Source organism: Morus notabilis, unplaced genomic scaffold (assembly GCF_000414095.1).
Source record: "Morus notabilis unplaced genomic scaffold, ASM41409v2 Scaffold1932, whole genome shotgun sequence".
In the NCBI taxonomy this organism is placed as follows: Eukaryota; Viridiplantae; Streptophyta; class Magnoliopsida; order Rosales; family Moraceae; genus Morus; species Morus notabilis.
In genome coordinates, this window is record NW_010361828.1 from 90,627 (window position 1) to 106,435 (window position 15,809).

General features: G+C 36.0%; 2 protein-coding genes across 2 annotated transcripts in view; one reads left to right on the forward strand and one right to left on the reverse strand.

Moving 5' to 3' along the window:
• Nucleotides 1–1,453, forward strand: part of LOC21388794 (serine/threonine-protein kinase 16) — a 4,845-nt gene extending 3,392 nt beyond the window's left edge. The window contains exons 5-6 of the mRNA XM_010100727.2: nucleotides 502–626; nucleotides 1,207–1,453. Coding sequence (XP_010099029.1) covers nucleotides 502–626; nucleotides 1,207–1,435 — 354 coding nt within the window. The 3' untranslated portion in view covers nucleotides 1,436–1,453. The remainder of the gene's footprint in view (nucleotides 1–501; nucleotides 627–1,206) is intronic.
• A 534-nt stretch (nucleotides 1,454–1,987) lies between these two features.
• LOC21388795 (LAG1 longevity assurance homolog 3) lies at nucleotides 1,988–14,260 on the reverse strand. The gene is made up of 6 exons (XM_024167352.1): nucleotides 13,933–14,260; nucleotides 13,134–13,363; nucleotides 12,867–13,022; nucleotides 12,478–12,663; nucleotides 12,148–12,332; nucleotides 1,988–2,062 (listed from the first exon to the last, which is right to left on the reverse strand). Exons 1-6 carry the CDS (start codon nucleotides 14,068–14,070, stop codon nucleotides 2,031–2,033), a joined length of 927 nt encoding a protein of 308 aa, XP_024023120.1. The 5' UTR covers nucleotides 14,071–14,260; the 3' UTR covers nucleotides 1,988–2,030.
• Nucleotides 14,261–15,809: the final 1,549 nt, after the last annotated feature.

Consider the following 15,809-nt stretch of genomic DNA (forward strand, 5'->3'; position numbering starts at 1 on the left):
TTTTTTTTGTCGCCCCCCCCCCCCCCCCCCCCCATAACACAGACAAGCACACATGTGCACCTTTTTATGTCTTGATTTCAAGCGTAACTCTTTAACTTTCAAAGCTTCATTTGTATACAAACATGAGCTTATGGATATGTGATACATCCTTGTTGAATTTGGTAAAAACATTTTCAAAGTCTTTATAAAGAAGACTTCGGCGTTCATTGCAATAATTTAAATGACACTCGTCCAATGCATTTGTACTTGTATCAGGTGTAATTTCTATATTTTGCAGATCTTTAGAGGTAAATATTGAAGAGAAAAATTAACTCCCTTTAGAAATATTTAGATATACTGAATCAATTGTATACTTGTAGCCAGTGCTTTTCTGCTTCTAACTTTTTTCAGCAAAACCAAGCACTGATTTTTACTTTTGCAGAGAAATCAAGCATGGTTTTGATTGTCATCATCCCCTTACATAAAAACACTTATGGTTGGGCTATGTTGCTTGTCCTATAGGAATGGGCATCCGAGCATTGTTCAGCACCTTTCCGAGCTCCTGAGTTGTGGGACTGTCCAAGCCAGGCAGATATTGATGAGAGAACTGATATTTGGTCGTTAGGATGCACCTTATATGCAATAATGTGAGAATTTTATCCTTTTGTTTTTCCATGTTCATATTTGATTTTTACTTTCGGTATTCTTTCTTCCTTTCACGATTTTTTATTTTTGGTCATAAAAAAATTAACACTAAAGCATCATGTGGAAGCCCTTTGGCACTATCATCTTGCCTATAACAGATTATCAGATTATACTCACCAATTGTGCTTGTAACTTGTGTGATTTATACATCTGAATTGGGTATATTCAGTAGGAGTTTGTTACCACTCACTTCAACTATGTAGAAATCAACTATTTTAGTTCTATGTTTGGCTTTTGTTTCACTCTACTATTAGCATCTAATTCTGCATAATTTTTATTACATAAGTTACGAATGAAGATTGTCAGCTCGAATACTTGGTTATGAGTCACGACTTTGTTCTCCTGAGTACATGCTTAAAACGTGTGTGCCTGTGTGCGTGTGTGATATACCAAGGTTTTTTCTTATTCATTCAAGAAGATTTGTTCATGGTACGATATGCACATACATTTATGCACTTACATGATTCTAAATGTAAAAAATCTGAGGGATGATTAGACTTTACTCATGGCTCATATCTGCAGGTATGGAGTATCTCCATTTGAGTATGCCCTTGGCGAATCTGGAGGAAGCCTACAATTGGCCATTATCAATGCCCAGGTGAAGTGGCCGGCAACCGGACCTAATCCTCCATATCCAGAAGCTCTTCACCAGTTTGTGACATGGATGCTTCAACCTCAGGCTGCAGTTCGCCCTCGTATCAATGATATCATAATCCATGTCGATAAGTTGATCTCAAAGTACTCTCATTGAGATTAATATACAACCAAACAAAGAACAGCTCAGTAATATCACTGTTCATGTCTTCACGTCCTATGTTGGAGCAGAGTTATCAAAAGAGTCATTTTGCATTGCTTTTGTACCTTATAAAGTGAAATAGGAAAATTGAAGTAATAGCAGTTGTTTCTCCAATGTTCGTCAAATCTTTGGAGTAGTTTTGGCAGTTCTGAGTTGATTAATGTTGATGTAATGATGTTTAATCTCAGCAACTTGATTTGGTTCTTGTAATTTATGAATAGTGCCACACCTTTCCTAGGTTTGATCGATTCGATTGAATAGTTAAAACAGAATAATTGTGATGTCAAACAATATGGAAAAATCTTTAATTCTTATACAAAGAGCTTTGTAAAGTTGGTATTTCATGAGCATTTCTTATGAAGTTGTCACATAGAAAAATTGCGTATCGCACTTGAACACGCGGAAACAATCAAGGATTTAGCTCATCTCTCTTGGAAAAGGAACAAAGGCAGGCATTGTAGAGCTCATCCAAGGATCAAAAGCCAACACACTGCGTCAAAATAATGAAATTTTACTCTCCAAGCGTATTGTATTTGTCCATCTTTTATGGTCAATCTTCATGTTCTTCTTCACCTTCTGAATCTGCAATGCAAAGAAGCCGTAACATAGCTGATGATGTTAGATATGTTTTCCAAATAAGGTTTCTTTCGGGGACAATTCTATATTTCTATGGCAGGGTATTAAAAATCCCCAACTGGTAAGACACAGTTTGAAACATTAAATCACATTAAAATTGTAGACTAATAGCCAGTTTTGACTTTCCTAGTTTATAGGGATTTAGTTGTTATTAGTTTCCTGTTTCTGTTATAAAAAATAAGGAAAGTTATTTTCCTCATATCTCTCTTAATGGGAGATTTTATTCCCTGATTGATGGGGATTTTACTGTTTAAGTTTGTTTCCTTTTTTGTGGAGATGCAGATTTGTTACCAAGCTTCTCTATAAAAAGGGTTTGTATTCACTGATGAAATAATAAGAAAGAATGCCTAATTCCTCAATTCCACATGGTATCAGAGCCATAATTTAGCTTCTTGGAAAATTTCAAGGTTCGTTGCTGATTTTTTGAGCATCTTCCACCTTTTTTTTTCTCTCTACTTATCTCTATAATCCAATGGCAAGCAGGCCGCCAACCTTTCCTTGGGGAACAGCTATGACCGGAGCAAAGGGAGACGCTCACACGGAGACACCAAGTCCACCACAGCCGAGTGCATCAAAGCCAAGTGCATCAACTGGAGTGAATCTCTCCACAACATATGCGGACAATTACTCTCTCCAAATCACTTCTCACAAACTCAAAGGGAAGAATTACTTACCTTGGTCAAGTTCGGTAGAGATGGTGATCAGGGGAAAGAGAAGATATGGATACCTCAATAATCTGCCAAGCGACCGTCAGAAACTGGCCCTAATTTTCAGACTTGGGATGCTCAAAATTCAATGGTGATGGCCTGGTTAATCAACTCCATGGATGATAGAATCAGTGAAAGCTTTATGTGCTACTCAACAGCCAAGCAGATGTGGGAAGCAGCCAAACGTCAATATTCAGACCTGGAGAACTCATCACAGCTGTTTGAACTACGCAATAAGACTCAGAATCTCACCCAAGGAGAGATGGATGTTACAACATATTTCAATGCCCTAACTAAATTGTGGCAGGAAGTTGATTTATTCCATAACGGTCATTGGTTTTGTGCAGGTTGCGTTGAGAATTACCAGAAAATGGTAAACAAAGAACGTATTTATGATTTTCTTTCAGCTCTCAATAAGGATCTTGATGAAATACGTGGAAGGTTACTTGGTTCAAAACCACTGCCGAGTATTGAGGACATCTTTGCTGAAGTCTTAAGGGAAGAAACCAGAAAATGTGTCATGCTGGGAACTGAAAAGAATGTGGCCGAAAATTCTGCCTTCTCAGTCCGAGGTGCTGAATGCGCTCGAGGAGAAAACAAAAGCCAAAAGAAGAATGGAAACCTGTGGTGTGATCACTGTCAGAAATCAAACCACAGTTGGGACAGGTGCTGGAAATTGCATGGAAAACCTGACAATTGGAAAAACAAAAAGGATTCAAAGGGCCTCCAAATCACTACTGAAAATGCATCACGGACTAGAGACAACATCTTTCAATTTCTATGTTAGCAGGGAACTGCTAACAGCTTGAGAAACTACAGAAGCTTCTAAACTCTCAATTATCCAACCAAAGTCCGTCCAACACTCAAGGTCACCAAACACAATCAATCCCGAGTACTTCCCTTTTGGCTCAAAAAGGTACTTTTCTGACTGCTTTGAGTGGTACAGAAATAATGGAATTGTGGGTGAGACTCTGGGGCTACGGGTGTGCAAGTCTGTTTTCTTCTTATATTGTCCAGGGAATTTGAAAATTAAGATTGCAAATGGTTTTTTTGCAACAGTGGCTGGTACTGATAACATCATTATTGGCCCACAAATATCCCACAAAAATGCTCTTCACATTCCAAAGTTATCCTGCAATTTACTGTCAGTAAGATTACCAAAGATTTAAATGGTACTGCTCAGTTCTCACACTCTATTTGTAACTTTCTGGATATGACTTCGGGCATGAGGATTGGCAGTGCTAAGAAACACAATGGTCTCTACTACTTCGAGGAAGAAGACTCCATCAATAAACAAGCTTTGACTACCGATTGTAAATTTATCTTCTTTTCTAGAGAAAATCAAATAATGTTACGACACTCTAGGTTAGGCCATCCTAGTTTTCAATATATCAAACACTTGTTTCCATTACTTTTTGAGAATAAAGATGTTTTTCAGTGTGATATTTGCCAAATTGCTAAACACCAAAGATCATTTTTTCCTCATCCAAACCTTTTGCATTAATCCATAGTGACATATGGGGACCATCCCGGGTATCAAATATAAGTGGAAAAAAATAGTTTATCACCTTTATTGATGATCACACACGTCTCACCTGGGTATACCTTCTCAAAGAAAAAAAATGAGGTTGCCCAAACCTACAAGAATTTCCATATGATGGTAAACAATCAGTACAATGAAAAGATACAAATTGTACGTACTGATAATGGGCGAGAATACTTTAATTTCATCCTAGGGGAGTATTTCTTGAAAAATGGTATTATTCACCAAAGTCCGTGTGTTGATACACCACAGCAAAATGGAGTGGCTGAGAGAAAAAATAGGCACCTTTTGGAAGTAGCCCGCTCTATCAGACTCGCAAATAATGTTCCTAAATGTTTTTGGGGTGATTCTATTCTAAGGTGCTTCACTACAAAGTCCCTCATCAGTTCCTTATTCAACACTACCCACAAACAAGGTTAGTAAGCTCCTTACCCCTTAAGGTGTTTGGTTGTAAGTCCTTTGTTCATGTGCATAACCATAACCGAAGTAAGCTAGATCCTCAGGCTATTCCTCGTATTTTTCTTGGTTATTCATCCACTCATAAAGGGTATAGATGTAATTCCCCAGAAAAACATAAGTACTATGTCAATATGGATGTCATTCTTTGAAAATCAGTCTTTCTATCCCAAAACTTCACTTCAGGGAAGCGCTTCTTTGGGAAGAAGAACCCTTACCTAGCCCTGTATTGCATCTTCATGATAACCCGGATCCATCACCAACCGATCAAGAGCATTTTGATCTAGCTGCAATTACCTCAACCAATCCACCCTCAACAAGTTTGCACCAACTACAACCGAACCTGACCTTGAGACTGCCCTAAATATTGATGACTCTAGAACAGGGGGGGATTTACAACAACAACCGGAGCTGCGTTTTTATTCTCGGAGAAAGGTTCCATGAGAAGTAGAGAACATTGTGGATCCAAAGAATTGTCATGAATCAAAACCGCTTTCATCTTCTGAGGTTAGTGATCTTGACCTGCCTATTTGCTTTGAGAAAAAAAAACTCGTTCTTGCACACGACATCCCATTTCCAATTATGTTTCGTACAATCACCTCTCACCATTCTTTCAAGCTTTTGTTGCTAATCTGGCAGAAGAACAAATCCCAAAAAATATACAGGAAGCTTTGAGTATTCCTGAATAGAGAAAGGCAGTGACTGAGGAGATACAAGCTCTTGAGAAAAACTGGACATGGGAACTTGTGAAAAAAAAACCAAAGGGAAAACTTCAGTTGGGTGTAAGTGGGTGTTCGCCATCAAATACAAATCTAATGGGACAGTTGAAAGGTATAAGGCTAGACTTGTTGCTAAAGGCTTCACCCAGACATATGTCATTGACTACACAGAGACATTTGCTCATGTTGCCAAACTCAATACTGTCAAAGTACTTCTATCTATTGCAGCCAACCTGGATTGGGATCTACAGCAACTAGATGTAAAAAATGCATTCCTCAACGGTGACTTGGAGAAAAAGTATACATGGATCTTCCACCAGGACTCGACAAGGATAGCAAGAATGGAATGGTTTGCAGACTAAAGAAGGCACTCTATGGACTGAAGCAGTCTCCGAGAGCTTGGTTTGGAAGGTTTACTAAGGCAATTGTTCAACAAGGGTATAAGCAGGCTCAAACTGATCATACACTACTTTTTTGGGCCTGTTTGTTTTCGTTTTTGAAAACTTTTTTCACGTTTTCCGAGGATAAAAAATTAAAACGGGCAGAAAGAACGTGTTTGGTGCTACAATTTATCAAAATTGAAAACAAAAACGTTTTTTGTATTTTCCCAAAAATCTATCACGTTTCTGAAAACGACTTAAACTCGTTTTCGTTTTCTCCGTTTTCATTTTCTCTCTTCTCTGAAATTTTTTTCTACCCTTCACCGGTGTACTCTTCAGGTCCGATATGCTCCGTTTGCTTCTCGCCCGAACTCCTCCGTTCTCTTCTCGCCCGATCTGTGTCGTTTGCTTCTCGCCCGAGCTCCTCCGTTCTCTTCTCGCCCGAGCTCCTCTGTTCTCTTCTCACCCGATCTGCTCCGTTCTCGTCTCGCCCTCTTCTTCGATCTCTGATTCTCTGCGCAGCCCCTACTCCTCCAAATCAACCGACTCTTCGCCGCCCCAACTCCCCCAAATCAACCGAGGTATGCCCCTAATCTGGTTATTGTCATTTTAAGTAGGTATTTTTTCTGATTTGCTGATGATTTGTTGAGCATTGCCGATTGGGTGGTTTTTAGAGGTTCAAGATGTATGCCGAGACATCTGGGTTGGTTGGAGTATTGTTGATGGTTTTTAGTGGTTTTTAGAGGTTCTGATATGCTAAGTTTAGGCTGTATGCCGTGTTTCTTTTTTCTTTTTTTTTTACTTTTGTTGATATGTGTGTGTTATGGGTTTTATGTGTGATGTGTTTTTTTTCCTAACAAAGTTCGTTTTCCAAGTTTAACAAGCCAATCTAGAGAAAGAAAGAAAGGAAGGAAGAAAGAAAGAAAGAAAGAAAATTATTAGAATCAACAGCAAGAATTGAGGGAGATGCAAATAATCGTTGTTTTCTCCAACAAAATAATTACAAAGTTTAATCCATACAAATAAGATTTTTATGTAATGCAAGTAATTACAAAGTTTAATCCAACAAAGTAATCACAAAGTTTAATCCACGCAAATAAGATGCAAATAATCGATGCAAGAACTGGGTTTTATGTAATGCATTGTAATTATGTAATACTAACTACTATATAAGATTTTTAGCTTGGGAGACTGAAATTCTACTTTTTTTCTCCCACTTATTACTTGGTATGTCTTTAAATGTATCTCAAAGTCAATGCCAAACAGAACAGGAGGTTAATCCTCCTCTTAATTTGTTCGTGAAATCACTACACAGTCTACACTTGAAGTTGAACATAATCTCCAAAGTGCAAAACACATTTCTAACCGTTCTCATTTTTCTTTCATCCTAATAAGGTTACTTACATGCAAGGATTAATTATTGACAACAATAAACAGATTATAAATTTACAGTCACCAACACAGATTAAGGTCAATATGAACTATGCAACTTCAAAAGAAAACAGGTGTAGAGATCAATAGATTCTTGTAACTGATGAAGCATAATAAAATCACCAGTAGGCCTTATATTTTTTATGGACCCCCAATGTATCTGATAAGAATTTGGTTCAAAAACAATTCACAGATTCACACCAAAATAACCAGTTGATCAAAAGGTAGTTTCTAATTACTTTCAATTGGCTTTTACAAGCTGTTTTTTTTTCCCCCTAATGTCCTGTTCTAAAACATTTCCTTGCTCATAGTTACATTGCATATCCTAAAGTAATGCCATTTTATTTGGTGTCATTTCTATTTCTCCCCTTGTAAGTGGTTACTAAAAACTTAATGCATGTTTTTGGCTTCTGGTATGCATCTCTGCGTTGCCTCAGTATATGTTTAACTTTGACCGTATCGCTTTAACTCTTCGGAGGGAGAAAAAAAAAAGAAGTCATTAGACGGCTGATTTTTTTTTTTAATGTTGAATGGAACTGTTCTTTTAGATGTGTGATAAGGATGATAATACAAAATGACTGTTGCAATTGAGGATTTTTATGTATAACTGATATATGAGGAGGCAAAGAATGGTTTGCATACTTCCACTTTGGACAAAAAAACGTGGATGAAAATTGATAATGAAATAGCACGTAAGTTTGGTAAGCATTTCATATTAGACCAGCTTAAAGCAAAGGCATTGATTGAAACAATAGTGTTTGGTTGGGATTATGAGGCAAATACTGTGATGGCTGAAAAAGAAGTATGGGATTCGTATGTGGCGGTAAGTTTTGATCATAATCATCTTATGTGATATGAAAGAGTTAAATTGGTATTTTTAGATTGCAGATGAGTATTTATTAATGTTTTCTTTATAATGTCAGAAACATCCTGATGCTAAGAAATTCAAGAAATGGGGTTTACACAACTTTGTCCAACTTTCAGAGATTTTTGTTGGGACTGTTGCTACTGGATAGGGGTCAATGAATGCACATACAACCGTCAATGTTTTGAATACGGCGAAAAGGACTGCCACGCAACCAGAAGAGGAAGAGGAGGGTACAAGGGACTCGGATGAAGTCCGGGATGCAGAAACCAATAGAAGCAGACGGTCTTAGGGTCCTACTACTCGATCCAAGAAGAAGGGCAAGAAGAAGGCTACAATTTACGATGCTATAGAGGCTTTGGCAAAGAGTGCTATCCTACGCAGTGAGACATCTATTCAAAAAGTTGATTTGTTTCAACAATATTTAGCTGATAGGCAAGCCCGTACTATGGCAGCAGCCAAGGCTCAGAAAGAGGATCCTACTACAAGTATTGAAACCTGTATGGATTTGTTGAATGGGTATGAGAAGTACTTAGACGACGATGCGTATAATAAGACGGCAGAGAAATTAGCTATTGACATTTCCTTTAGGATGATGTTTGTGAAAATGCCTACTCATCGTCATCTTTCATGGATTCGAAGCCTGTAATTTATTGGGTTCTTTATTTATGTTGTTTTACTCATTTTTTTCCTCTCAGACTTGTGTTTGTTTTAAGTATTGTTGAACATACTGCTTGAATTACCTCTCAGACTTGTGTTTGTTAGACTTTAGTATTTGCTTCTAGGCGGCTTGAGTTAAATTGGAGTTCTTTATTTGATTAATTAATGCTATATGGATGTTTGATTAGTTCTGGTCATGTTTCTTTTTTTAGGTTAATATGGATTCTGATGCTACAAATAATGATATGATGATGTCACAATTGTTGACTTTCTTCACTCATCAGATGATGATGAAGAGCCACAAATTTATGTCCAATTGCTTACAGACAGACCAATTAGACAACCTCGTCGTAATTCTACGTCAACTGGACGAGAATATATTTTAGAACAATTATATGGACATCCTGAAAATCTGTTCGAAATGTGTCGTATGCACCGAGACACGTTCGAAGCAATTGTTCAGTTAATTCAAGACCGCAACCTATTGCCTTCTTCAAGTATATCAACAGAAGAATCACTAATGATGTTCTTAAGAACAATTGCTCACTCAGACCGCAATAGAGAGATACAAGATAGATTTTCTCATTCTAGAGAGACAGTACACCGCCATTTTGCTAATGTGATTATCGCATTGTCTGCATTAGCACCTGGAGTTATAAAACCACCAAATATGAACATCGTCCCCCCAGAGATTCGACACAACCCTAAGTACTAACCATAGTTTAAGGTACAATCTAACTATGCTCATAAACTAATAATAAGACAAATAATTGTAAATTAATCCTAACTCACACCTTATGTATTTTAATAGGATTGTATTGGTGCAATAGACGGTACGCACATAATGGTTGTCCCACCTGCACATTAACAGACAGTCTATAGAGGAAGAAGACATTTGTGTACTCAAAATGTAATGGCGGCGTATAGTTTCGATATGCTATTCACTTACGTCAATACCGGATGGGAAGGATCAGCTGTTGATTACAGAGTGTTAACTGGGACTATGAGAGATCCAGAGAACCAATTCTTGGTGCCACCCAACCCAAAATATTACATTGTGGATTTCGGTTACAGCAATACGCAAGCCTTTTTGACACAATTTCGTGGTCAAAGGTACCATATTCAACAGTTTAAAAACAATTGCCAACCAACGGGACCACAAGAGTTATTCAATTATTATCACTCTTCACTGCGTAATTGCATAAAAATGTGCTTTGGGGTCTTGAAAGCAACGTTTAAAATTCTTAGGCTTATGACTAATTACTGGATGCCAAGACAATCGCTTATATTAATTGCTTATTGTTTGATCCACAATTTAATTTAGATGCACGCGCGAGATGATCCTCTATTTAGACAATATGATGTTGATTCGCCCTTAGAAGATATTGAGGGAGAACAAGAAGGGCAACAGGGACAACAACAGGGTATGGACACACAAGAAGCAGAAACATCCGAAATGGGTGGTCGGCGATAACGTAATCACATTGTTAATTTTAGGGATCATCTAGCTGATCAAATGTGAGATTCGTATATACGACAGTAATATAAGCTAAGATTATTCACTAAGTAAACTTCTTTTTTACTAATCAATCACTAAGTAATCTTATTTTAAATTATTTACTATTTATTTGTAATGTAATTTAAATTATTTTATTAATTATTAGTGTTTTTATTTAGGATTCAATTATTATTTATTTAATATATTATTATTTTAAAGATTATTACATGTTTTCAAAAATTAAACCACCAAACGCAATTTCAGTTTTTTTTTTTAAACTGAAATCAATCTCTGAATAAAACTATCAAACGCATTTTCAAAAATAATTTCAAAATGAAAATGAAAACGTTTTCATTTCCATTTTCATACAGAAAACAAAATCATTTTGGAACGAGTTCCAAATGCACCCTTTATCGACACAAAGATGGTAAGAGTACAATTCTTATTATCTATGTGGATGACATAATCTTAATAGGAAATGATGCAGTGGAGATGACAAGGTTGAAGACTAGACTAGCTGTCGAATTTGAGATTAAAGATCTTGGATCTCTACGGTATTTTATTGGTATGGAGGTCGCCAGAAGCAAGATTGGAATCTCAGTCACCCAACGGAAGTACATTCTAGATCTCTTAGAGGATGTTTGGTTTATGAATTCAGAATCATGATTCAGAATAATTCTCGATTTGCGTGTATTTTTTGTGAGAGAAAACACTGTAGCGAGCCACGAACCATGATTCGAACCATGACACGAATCCTTGAACCAAACGCACTCTTAAAGGAAACAGGAATGCTCGGTTGCAAACCAATGGATACTCCAATGGATTCCACAATAAAGATTGGTGACAAGGAATTCCGGTTGATACTGGGAGATACCAATGCCTAGTCAGAAAACTCATCTATCTCTCTCACACCATACCTGATATTGCTTTCGCAGTTAGTGTTGTTAGTCAGTATATGCATGCACCCTGTGAAGAGCACATGGAAGCTATGTTTCGGATCCTGAAGTATCTTAAAGGTTCTCCTGGTAAAGGACTATTATTTAATAAAAACTCGTCAAGGAGTATAAAGGGATTCACTGATGCTGATTGGGCAGGTTCCATTAAAGATAGAAGATCCACTTCCAGCTATTATACATTTGTATGGGGCAACCTAGTCACATGGCGAAGTAAAAAGCAAAATGTGGTGGCTCGAAGCAATGTTGAAGCTGAACTTAGGTGTCCACAACTGGTAAGACACAGTTGGAAACATTAAATCACATTAAAATTGTATACTAATAGCCAGTTTTGACTTTCCTAGTTTATAGGGATTTAGTTGTTATTAGTTTCCTGTTTCTGTTATAAAAAATAAGGGAAGTTATTTTCCTCGTATCTCTCTCTTAATGGGAGGTTTTATTCCCTAATTGATGGGGATTTTACTGTTTTAGTTTGTTTCCTTTTTTGTGGAGATTCCTTCGCAGATTTGTCACCAAGCTTCTCTATAAAAAAGGGTTTGTATTCACTGATGAAATAATAAGAGAGAATGCCTAATTCCTCAATTCCACAAAAATCGTACTAGATTAATATGAAAATCATGACAATACAAAACTCAATGAAAATCTAACAGTTCAGAACTGTGCCTTTCCCATAAGTTTTTTCTTGTTACCCTATCGAAGAATTCTCCTTCTTTCAGTTATATCCAATACTTTTATGACATGCATTCTTCTATGCATGTTTGTATAGATTTCTTGCAGCTTATCAAATATAAAGTATCAGACAAAAATAAGAGTATTTACCAGAACGAACATCATCACTGATCTGGCCTCTTGCCTTGATTTGATTTATTAGCATGCGAATCATCAATAACCACCAATAGACATGACAAACGAGCAAACTGAAAAGAAGTGTATTAAACAGATAGTAGTATGTGGAACATGATACCATCTGCTTCTCCTTGTCCAATACCAAAACAACTTCATAGCTGCCAAAAAAAGATTTGAAGCAAAGACTAAATTACTTTTATTAACAGAATAATAGAGCAAACACCCCAATATCCGATGCTGATTTATGACAAGAGTCCAGTTACTGTAATAGGATGCAATTTTGTTCCTGAAAAGTAAACTAACCTTGTGCTCCAAAGTATCCAGAAAGGGAAGTAAATAAGGCGAAGGACGGTCCATGAGAGAACAAAAATGACGAAGAAAAATCCGGCAATCCCTTCATAGCCACAATACTTTGACATCTTTGCAACTTCTAAAATCACATCACTTCCTTCATGGAGGGCTAAAATGACTGAACCTACACGAGCAAACCTGAAAAGTCGGCCAAAAGAAATCGTTCAAACATCTTGGTATGTATTTGAACTCTGCTTTTTTCTTTTTTCTTTTTTTTTTTACTAACATTAAAAGATAGTATCATCCCCTGGAAGCTTACGACTTGAATCGAGACTCAAAAACATTGAAAACAACTCGTACACCCACTAATCACCAACTGAGCAAGCCTGTTCTGAACTCACCTAAATATGTAAGACAAAAAGATTAAAATAACAGTTGCTATGTGATGAGCCATTGATACATAAAAGTCGGAGCGCCTTGTTTCCCAAAACACCAAAGCAAAGCTTGAGTAAAGGTAGAATCCTCCAGCATATAGATATAATCCTTTCAATTTTGCTCTGCCAAAAAACGTGACATAAAGAATCATTATCAAGAACATCAAATTGAGATAGCTCCACTACTGTGGACAGGAAAAAAGGATTTGAATAATGTCGAGTCAGGGGACGAACTTAATTTTCTGTTCTGGCCAAATTTGATCACCAGGCCCTTCCCATAAGTACTTGGTGTTAGTGAACCATGGTTCATTATAAGTAACACCAAGAGCTAGAATCTCTGCTGATAAGAAATATACACATTTCCATGCAGATTCTTTGAACTTGTTGACTATCTTCTTGTTCTCATGGCTCTTAAAGTTCAGCTTGGAATGCTCTTTTCCAAACATCAAGCGTTTTGCTAATCCCTGCACCAAAAATAACCATGTGATTAACACATGATAAAATGCAGAAGAAATTGATAATTCAAACAAAATATGCGCATTTGGCAAGCTTGCAATGAATACAGAAAAATTATCAATGGAGCACAGAATACCAAAATTGTCAATGTACCCATTTATCTATTTTACCACTTAATACCATATATACCATCATCATCATCAGAATGTAACACAAATTTTCTTGAAAGAAATAGAAAAGAAAAAAATTATGAATATTAAACACATTAAAAAAAGGAAAAAAGAAACCCGATTAGAAAAGCCCCCATAACATAATAACAAACACAAAAACATATACCAAATCAGAATTAGAACAATTTTGCTTTTAGTAGGTCGTCGAAATTGATATGAACATCTATGGACCCCACAGAAAGATCTTAATCATTTCTTAGTAATATGATAATTCTGGCACTACTTGCAGTACATAATCGAAACTATACAGCAAGAAAAAAAAAGAGACAAAAAACACATCAACAACAACAATATAATGCAGAAAAAGAAAAGTAGAATAAATAAAGCTAGAAAAAAAAAAAGTGAACCTCAAAGACATATCGGTCGAGAAAAAGGCGAACAGAAGGGAAAAGGAAAGCAAAGAAGGGAAGGAACAACAAGTCTTGGGCAAGTGGATGAGATTCAGTCTCCAAATTGATCCAACCAGAGATTCCAAACAGACCCATTTGTCTTTTCTTTTTCCTTTTTTTTTGGAAGAAAATAAATAATTTGGTGAAGTTACAAGAAAGATCAGTAATGGTGGATTGATGGGGTTGTGTGAAGAACACACATGAAAGATTATTGACTTTTAGAGAAAACAAGAAAAGCTGGCGCTTTGGACTCAGTTTTTGGTTGGGTTTTTGTTGTAATAATAGCACATGCAATTCTGGATAGGACCCGGATGAAATGACCCATCTCCACTACGCATTTAATATTATTAATTCCTCCTTGTACCTGTTTGACTTGGAATATTGAGCAAAGCATAAAAAGTTATGAGTGCGTTTGGAATAATTTTAGACTTGTTCTTTTAGAATTTAATTTGAGTATAATTTTTAAGTTAAATTTAAGTTATAATTTGAGTTAAATTTGTAACTTGAGTTTGTATTTGGTTGTGTACATTTGAGTTATGGTTTGAGATAAGAATCTTTTTGAGTTTGTGTTTGAGTGAGTCAAAACTTAAATTTATATTTAGATAGTATTTTAATAAAAACTCAATGCTAATGAAAAATTTTAATATGGTATATGTGTCGGGTTTTATTCGTATTTTCGTTGTTAATGTATAGAAAAAAAAAATCATCTCAATCAGAATTAAAATGAAAAAGTTATAGCATTTTTAAGAATAGAAAAAATATTGTTTATTAATTTGAGTTCGAGTTTCTGAACTCGAGTTGAAAGAGAAACTTGAACTCGAGTTTTAGTCCTAAACTTGAGTTTGAACTCGAATTTAAACTTAAAAGAACATGAACTCGAATAAAGTTGTAACTCGAGTTGCATTTTTTTGAGTTTTTCACTCAAAAGAACAAGCCCTTTTATTTTTTGTATGAAAATAGAAATAAAAATATTTTTAATCTCAGATAGAAATTATTTTTAAAAATGCGTTTGGTAGTTTTATTAAGAAATTATTTTCAGTATAAAAAATCAATTAATGTCTCTCTCTCTCTGCTCAAGAGAGGAGAAAACGGAAACAAAAAATGAAAAACGACTAAAAGTCATTTTTCATTTCTCTCTCATTTTACACTAAATCAAAAAATCGTTTTTAATTTCATTTTTTATCTTTAATTGTGTCAAACGCCGTTTCATTTTTTCTTTCTCAAAAAACGCGAAAAACAAAAACAAAACCAACTCTAAACAGGGCCTTTATGTTCTGTCTCTGTCTTTTTAGTAGAGATGTTAACTGGACCAAGCCATTTATAGAGCACGACGGGATACGACACAAGTAGAGCAGAAATTTAAGTCGGTTTGAGGTTTATCACTGTTAGTCCAGTCTCGATCCGTTTAAGTATACGGATTTGATTGAACCGCTTAAGTGTTTGGACCTAATCAAGCCGACCGGTCAGGCTGAGTTTTTAAATCTTGGGATGGTAATGAGTACAACACGAATTTTTTAAGACACGTTCATTTCATCGATTCGAGTTTTGTTACGGTAAAAAACACTCAGAAACAATCATATCTAAATTTTTTTACTATAGTAAAAAACTCTCAAATAAAGTCACATCTCAACTCGAATTAAAAACTCGAATCAGTGAACTAAACGGACCATTAGTGTGCTAACAACATATCAAAACAAAACAAGCTTTGACATTAAGCTTAGATGAATATACAAGAACAGAGTCGACATTATACGACATGATTGATATCTTTGGTTTTTAGTCCTTCTATTTGGGGATTTATATGGTTATGATTGGGAACACTTGTACTTTGTTTT

Coding starts and splice junctions, on each gene's coding strand:
- LOC21388795 (XM_024167352.1), bottom strand. CDS start 14,070: ATGGGTCTGTTTGGAATCTCTGGTTGGATCAATTTGGAGACTGAATCT. Junction 13,364..13,932: donor TCGACCGATATGTCTTTGAG/GTTCACTTTTTT, acceptor TTTTTGGTGCAG/GGATTAGCAAAACGCTTGAT. Junction 2,063..12,147: donor CAGTGATGATGTTCGTTCTG/GTAAATACTCTT, acceptor TTTGCATTGCAG/ATTCAGAAGGTGAAGAAGAA.